The 8,394-nt window shown below is 43.8% G+C and overlaps 1 protein-coding gene across 3 annotated transcripts in view; it reads right to left on the reverse strand.

The window, feature by feature from the left end:
• The window catches only part of TGFBRAP1 (transforming growth factor beta receptor associated protein 1), a 33,702-nt gene extending 26,755 nt beyond the window's left edge, over positions 1-6,947 (reverse strand). Inside the window, exons 1-2 of one of the 3 annotated variants that reach the window (XM_031605177.2) lie at positions 6,828-6,947; positions 2,939-3,640 (exon numbers count right to left, since the gene is read on the reverse strand). In XM_031605177.2, the coding sequence (XP_031461037.2) occupies positions 2,939-3,623 (685 nt within the window). In that variant the 5' untranslated portion in view covers positions 3,624-3,640; positions 6,828-6,947. The other 2 variants (XM_090127958.1, XM_090127964.1) reach the window with 2 other exon arrangements.
• Between the last annotated feature and the right edge of the window lie 1,447 nt (positions 6,948-8,394).

Consider the following 8,394-nt stretch of genomic DNA (forward strand, 5'->3'; position numbering starts at 1 on the left):
CATTACTACTCTCTCCCCATCCACCAAGACTACCAGACAGATCAGACAATTATCCTTTCATAAAACCGTGTTGATTAATCACAATTAATTAAACCCCTCAGACTTTTTCTTCTCTGTGTCCTCTGGCATGTGGTTGCCTGCCCCATTCAGTGGTAGGCACACATATTCCTTAGCCTTCCTTTCCTATTAATATACTTGTAGAAGCTCTTTTTGTTGTCCTACATGGTGTCAACCAAATTCAATGTCAATTGGACTTTGGCTTGCAGTCTCATCATTGCACATATGGACTATGTCTCCATATTTCTCCCAGGTCATCTGTCCCTGCTGCCACCTCCTATGGAACCATATCAAAGGCCTTAAAGAAGTCTAGGTAGATAATATCAGTTGCTATTCCTTTGTCTACTGATGCCATCACTCCATCATCGAAAACCACCAGATTAGTTAGGCATGATCTGCTCTTGGTGAAGCTGTGCTGGCTGTCACAGATCACCTCCTTGTTTCAAATCAGACTCATATAATCATAGAACCCTTAGAGTTGGAAGGGACCTTAATCTAGTCCAGCTCCCCTGCAATGAACAGGAACATACATGGCTTGATCAAGCTGCCCAGGTCCTGATCCAGCATCACCTTAAAATGTGTCAAAACCTCTAATATTCCAGGGATAGTCACATCAATTGGTGGTGGAAATGTGTACTCTGTGTCAGTAGGTAAGAAATGTTTGTTGAAAACTATTAAGTAAAGAAGTATAGAATAACAGCTCCCGAAAAACTCAATTTTATCAAGCAGAGTTTCATGCATAATCAGAAATAACTGATTTTCAATTCTGTGTGTATTAATTACTGGACAGAATGAAGATGTATCAAAAAGAAAAAAAAAAAAAAAAAAACAATCAAGTTCCACTACTTTTCAGAGAACGAACTATGCACTAGCTGCTAGTAGAACCAAAGCACTGAATAGTTCATTTTATAGATCAACCATGAACAATTCTAATTTTCACTTTGCTTGACTGTTACGTTAAAGAAACTCATATATTTTACTTTATGATAATGATGATTTCAAGCAGTTGCTTACTGCCAATTCTTAGTTTGTCTGAACTCAAAATCAAGTTAACCTAGTAGACAAGTCCCTTTAAACTCTATAGACCCAAATATACCAGCGTAAAATGTTTCCACCTCAGTAACAAGTCTGAATTCAACACAGATGCACTACCAAGTGCCAAATGAACATGTCTTAATTGATAAGATGTACATAAGTGAAACAAAATTGGCACTTAAGATTCATATCAAGCCTTTCCAAGTCCATTCACTTTACAGCAGTAGCTTACCTTAAATGCTGAGATATACAATGTTTGTATTATAAAGTTGCTCAACTACTTTCTCAACTTCAAAAAAGACTAAACTCACTGAGAATTCTACTGAAGAAGAACAGCCAGGTAGATGGTACTGTACTGAACTACAGGAGGAGTAGAACAGGAAACAGATGATTAGGAAAGATCAGAAGCTGAATTTGATAAGGAAGAGCTATATAGTAAGCAGCAGTCTTAGTAAGACTGAGCTTAAGATTTACCTGTACTATATACAGAAATAACAAAGCTTAAAGTATCTCTAGAGATGTAGATTTGCTTAAGATATCATATCTGATATTTTCAGCACGGGTCAATCTACTTATACACGAATATTGGTTTCTCTAAGGGTTTTACTGTATAGCTGCCTTCTAGGGAAACAGATAAAAGTAAAAATCTAAAAACAATTTCTCCTATTTTTTGAAAACATATCCATTCTTCTAAAAATAAACAAAGAAGGAGACAGTTAAAGCCAAAGCAGTTGAACAGAATCTGGTTTCATTCATTTAAAAAAAAAAAAAAAAAAAAAAGAATGAGATCTCCTTAGAAACATGCCAAAAAGGAATACTTGCAGTCAATTCACAAATTTTAACTTTCACAGCACTACTAAATTGGTTAACGTCCATAAATTTATGTCCACATCTAAAGCAGCAAATAATTCTAATATAGATGTATAACCAATATAGCTTAGAAAAAGTCTCAAATCTGAAAAAAATAAGCACATTGCAGAACATCCTTAATTTGCATAAGGAGATATTCTAATTAATCTCCACTTCTATCAGGAAAAACTGGTAAATTGATATACCTTTTGCATCCTGGTCACAAACTGCAAATTCAGTATAAACAATTTATTACACTCATGATTTTCTTCAGAATTTATTAAAATAAAAAATAAAAAAAGAAGCACCTAACTATTTGAGATCTATTTGTATTATGCTATTCCTAATATGCTAGGAATGATATACAAACTGCATCTCCTAAACATAGAGTCATATGGCAAACAGCATGCAAGTATTGTGCCTTTGGTCTGTCAACTCCAGGATATTGCAGCTTTTCCAAAAAAAGCTCAAGATTACTGAACTCACGGGGTTTGTTGGTTTAGACAAATTGCAGCAGCATTAATCCTTGAAGTTATCCATTAGAGGAGAGTGCTATTCCTCATGACCTAGCTCTATTTTTGCAAAACTGAAAACTAGTGCTAAAAATAATTAGAAATATTACCACTGACTACTGTGACATCATCTATAATTCTGACAGTTAACTTCTGCAGGATTTAGGATGAAGTTTAATTCCCCTAATATTTCTTTCTAGCGTTGTAGTAAAATACATCTGTATGCTAGTCTTCTATTACTTACCCTGTTAGGTGCCTATATAGACACGGAGCTTTCTACTGACACGATTAAATAACCAGATTTTTATGCATTAAGACAGGAGAGCAATAAAAACGTTTAGTACCAACAATTTACCATTTAACTTTTATCTCAGCATTCCAGCACAGACCTGTGAAGAAAGGTGCCATTATTCTGTAAAATACTGTTACTTAAGCTTTGACTCACAAGTTCAAAAACTGAAAAAAAAGAGTAAGCTTAGTCTTACCTAGCCCTCCAGGACCAGCCAACAGGAACTCTTGTCTGCCTATTCTTTTCACAATTGGCCGTTTCTCATCGCTGCAGTAGGGAAATAGATCCTGGGAGATGCCAGTATTGTAATTCAAAATTATATACTGCGTTGTAAGTGCAAGACATAAGTAATAACCATCTACAGCCACAGCACAGGGCTGCTCTGGGGTAACAACTTCCTTCACTATCTGGACCCTGTCTTCAAACACCATGAACATTTGAATGGTCCGTCGCTTGACTGAGATAATGCAGACTTCAACACAGAAAGGGTCCCCACTCACAGGATTCTCATTTAATGTGAATGTCACAGCTCCTTTGATTCTAGCACCCGTGGGAACAGGTTCCAAGTTCATCATATTAACTAGCGTTATTGTGTTATCACAAAGCACAAGAAGCCTGGTGAGTGCAGAGGCTGCTTTCAACTCACTCACGGGCTTCTTGAAGCCCAGGTATTTATGCAGTTGCTTGGTGGCTGCAAAAGTTATTTTTCCAGATGTTGATACTTTCTCATCCAACATAAAGTGATAGATAAAGCAGTCGTTGGTTCCAATATAGAGGTTCTTTCCACAACACTCAATGCATTCAATGTTGATGTGATTTTTGTCTCCCATTAACATCTCCCGCTCAACTGCAGAGACGAGCTTGAAAGCTTTAACACTCATCGTGTCTTCTGGGTGATCTGATTAAAGAGGAAAAAAGTTACTGACATCCATGCACGCCAGCAAAAGAAATTTAACATTCACCTGTACAAAAGCTGTATTGTTGTACCTTTAATGGTCATACAATTGTTTGAGTTAGACAGGATCCTTAAAGGCCATCTAGTCCAACTGCCCTGCAATGAAGAGGGACACCTACATCTGGATCAGGGTGCTCAGAGCCCCATCCAGCTTGACCTTGGATGTCTTTAGGGACAGGAAATCTACCACCTCTCAAGGCAATCTGTGCTGGTGCCTCATCACCCTTATTGTTAAAAAAAAATAAAATAAAAAGAATATTATATCCAAACTTCTAGTTTGAAACCATTTCCCCTTGTCCTATCACAACAGACCTCACTAAAGAGTCTGTCCCCTTCTTTCTTATAGCCCCCCTTTAGATACTGGAAGTCCACACTCAGCTCTCTGGAGCCTTCTCTTCTTCAGGCTAAATAACCCCAGCTCTCAGTCTGTCCTCACAGGGGAAATGTTCCATCCCACATGCCACTTTTGTGGCCCCCCCCTCCAGCCATGATCCAACAGATCTGTGCTCTTATTTCCAACCAGATTACCCAGGCCAGAGTGAGCACATTAACAACCACAGAAATTATCCAAATTCAACACTTACACTATACATCTGTTCTGAAGTAGATCCAACACAACACCAGCTATTTTAAAAGATGTTTTCTCCACATGGAAAGCAGCACATTGCTGGCTCTTTCAGACACTGGGGCACCACAAGGATTTTACAAGCATCACCTCAAAAAAGACAGGGAACTCCTAGAAGGAGGGCCACAAAGATTATAAAGAAACCAGAGCACCTCCCATACGAGAAAAGGCTGAATAACCTGGGCCTCTTCAGCCTGGGGAAAAGAAGACTGAGAGGGGGTTTTTAAATACCTAAGGGGTAGTGGGAGACAAATGGATGAGGCCAGGCTCTTCTTGCTGGTATGTAGCAATAGGACAAGGAGCAACAGCCAAGAACTTGAACATAGTAAGTTTCATACAAACATGCAGAAGAACTTCTATATGGTCAGGGTGACAGAACACTGGAACAGGCTGCCCAGAGCAGTTGTGAAGTTTCCCTCTATGGAGATACTCAAGACCTACCAGGACACCTACCCGTGCAACCTATTGTATAGTATCTGCTTTAGCAGGGAGGTTAGACTCTATCTCTTCAGGTCCCTTCAAACCACTGCAATTCTCTGATCACCCGCTCATGAAAAGATACAAGCTTTGGCTCTCAGATGTCTAAAGAAGCCACAAGGCTTGTACCACTACAAGTTAACATCTCAAGTTGCTTTACTTTTTTTTTTTTTTTTAACATTTTTTTCATTTAACAAAATTCAGGCCTAATAGAACTTATAATGAAACATCATATACAGATTCCATTTACCCCATTTCCTATTCTTTACTCTTCAATAGTAAAAGCTGTATACGTTACTTTCCATCTACTTTACTAAAGCATGCAAAGCATCACTCAACTCACCAAAAAGTGATTTTGCTTTTAAATATCAGTGTCAGTTTTATTCAGTGCTACGCACACAATCTTTACATCAGGCTATATGTACTGGCCAGCATTACGCAACCATAGAATCACAAAGGTTGCAAGGGACCTCTTGGAATCAAGTTCAATCCTGCTGCTAAAGCAGGTTCCCTACAGCAGGTTGCACAGGAAAGCATCCAGGTCTTGAATATCTCCAGAGAAGGAGACTCCACAATCTCTCTGGGCAGCCTGTTCCACTGCTCTGTCACTCTCACGGTAAACAAGTTCTTCTTTCTGTTGGCATGGATTTTCCTGTATTGCAGCTTTTGTCCATTGCCCCTTGTCCTGTTGCTGCACATCACTGAAAAAAGCCTGGCATCATCTATTTGAATTCTGCAGTTCAGGTATTTACAAGCATTGATGAGATCACCTCTCAGACTTTCTTCTTCAGCATAAACAGACCCAGGTCTCTCAGACTTCCCATGTAAGATAGATGCTCCAGGCTCTTAGTAATCTTTGTGGTCCTCCACTGAACTCTCAAAGTTCCTTATCTTTCTTGAACTGAGGAGCCCAGAACTGGACACAGTACTCTGGATGTAGTCTCCCCAGGGAAGAGGAGATGGGGAGAATAACCTCCCTCAATGTGCTGGTTGTACTCTTCTTGATGCATCCCAAGACAGCATTTGCCTTCTTGGCACACTGCTGGCTCATGGCCAACCTGTTGCCCACCAGAACACCCAGGTCCTTCTCCATAGAGCTCCTCTCCAGCAGGTCAGTCCCTAACCTGTACTGATGCACGCAGTTATTCCTCTCAAAGTGCAGGACCCTACACTTGCTCTTACTGAACTTCATGAGGTTCCTCTCTGCTCAAAGACACAGTCACACATTACTTAGAATGCATGGTCCACGCAGCACTCACTAAGCTCAAGAAGCAAAATTACTGAAATCACAAGAGTTTTTATTTATAATTACCTCAACCAATCCAGAAGATGGACTTTAAGTGCTAAGTAGCACTTCCAGTTCTGCAATCCATACCTTCCCTTTCACAACCAAGCACTGTCAAAGGACCAATCCAATTTATGAAGCAATTAATACTGCTTACAAATCAGTTCAGGTAATTTTACAGTACTCTAAACTTGTCTTACTTCTATAAGGAACCAGAAGACAACTCTGCTGAACTGCCAACCACAATTAATCACCTTTTAATATGTCATAGAATGGCTTGGGTTGAAAAGGACTACAACGATCATCTAGTTTCAACTCCCCTGCTATGTGCAGGATCACCAACCACTAAACCAGGCTGCCCAGAGCCACATCCAGCCTGAATCATCCACTTATAAGGCCTCCCCTCAGCGTTCACTCCCCAGTAGGGAAGCCAAGCTGCCGGCTCATTACACCTGACCTCCCAGGGCGCAGGGACGACCCAGCACCCGTTGATTGCGAGAGGCGTGCACTCTCCCCACCCCCCAGGTAGCACCTACCGGGCACTAGGCTCCCGATACAGCCGCCCACCAGCAGCTACCAGCCCACTGCAGGCAAACACGTTCCTACGGCCGAAGCAACGTCCTGCGTGACGGCACCGGGCTGCCGGGGCCGCTTCCACGCCGCAGGCGCCTCGCCCACCGCCCGCTCGCTCACGCCCGAAGGCCACAGCCTCAACCTCACGTCCCCCACCCGCCCCGCGGTACCTGCGAGCGCCGGGCGCCGCCACACCGAGAACCGAGCCCGCCGCACCGAGGCCTTACCGCGCGGCGCCGGCAGCCGGAACCGGGGCCGGGGCCGCGCCGGGCCTGAGGCCGCGCTGTCAGCGCCCGAGCCTGGCCGGCGCTCCGCTTCCGGTGCCGACGAAGCCCCGCCCGGCGCCAACGTCACCGCGTCCAACGGGGTGAGAGCGGGGCGGGCACGGCGCCTTTCCCGTCACGTGGTAGGCGGGGCCTGTCCCGGCTCCACCCGCTGCGGGCGGAGCTGGGGGGGCCTGAGTCGTGCGGGTGGTGGGTGAGTGGTGGCCGTGCGTCAGCTCGGAAGTACGGGGAGCTGGGTTGTAGTTCTGGGTTTACACTGAGAGCTGCCTGCGGGACTCCAACAGCAAAATGGCCTTGAACACCTCCAGGGACGGGGCATCCACAACCTCTCTGGGCAGCCTGTTCCAGCACCTCACCACTCTCTCTGTAAAGAATTTCCCCCTGACATCCAACCTAAATCTCCCCTCCCTCAACTTAAAACCATTTCCCCTTGTCCTGTTCTTACCTGCCCTTTCAAAGAGTTGACTCCCCTCCTGTTTGTAGGCTCCCTTTAGGTATTGAAAGGCTGCAATAAGGTCACCCCGCTTAGAAAGAGCAGTGATGCAGTGGCACAGGCTGCCCAGGGAGGTGGCGCAGTCACTGTTCCTGGAGGTTTTCAAGAACCATGTGGATGTGGCGCTGAGGGACGTGGTCAGCAGGCATGGTGGGGGTGGGCTGCTGGTTGGACTGGGTGATCTGAGTGATCTTTTCTAACGTCGCTCATTGTTTTGCTTCTTAATTAACAGGAGGGAGAGTGACTTTTTACGTCTGATAGCGATTGGGCAAGGTGGAATGGCTTTAAACTAAAAGAGAGAAGACTTGAATAAGGTTTTAGGGAAATTTTTTACTCAGAGGGCAGTGAGGCGCTGGCACAGCTGCCCAGAGAAGCTGTGGTGCCCCATCCCTGGAGGCGCTCAAGGTCAGGTTGGATGGGGCCCTGGGCAGCTGAGCTGGTGGGGGGCAGCCCTGCCCACAGCAGGGGGTGAGGCTGGGTGGCCTTTGAGGTCCCTTCCAACCCGAACCATTCCGTGATATTATTATTTAAACAACTTGATATCAGGCAGAAAAACCACAAGTATAGCGCATCAAGGTAGCAGTAAATACTTGAAATTAGATTTTGTGTTATAACAGCAATAAAATTAGTTTAGTAACGTAATTCCCTATTCTTCTTCAAAATGGGTGAGCAGTTTACTACCTCAAGTTAACAGCCAGTTGTATTACTTCCAAATTACAGAGGAACTTTTGCTACTGCAGACCCACTAACATTAACTACAGTTAGTGCTTCTATGGGCGAGGTTCGGTTTTGATTCAATTCTGTAGCAAAGCTACAGCAACATAAACATTTCTCCACTTTAGTATGCAGAGGAGTAAATCCAAGCACAACAGAGCCACTCGCAGCCTACCTGCAGAGCTCATTGGCTGAGGTTACGTCACGTGCCTCGCGTCACTTCCGCCGTTAGACCCGCCCTCCCGC

The sequence above is a fragment of the Phasianus colchicus genome, chromosome 1, assembly GCF_987193195.1.
Source record: "Phasianus colchicus chromosome 1, bPhaCol1.hap1.1, whole genome shotgun sequence".
Classification (NCBI taxonomy): domain Eukaryota; kingdom Metazoa; phylum Chordata; class Aves; order Galliformes; family Phasianidae; genus Phasianus; species Phasianus colchicus.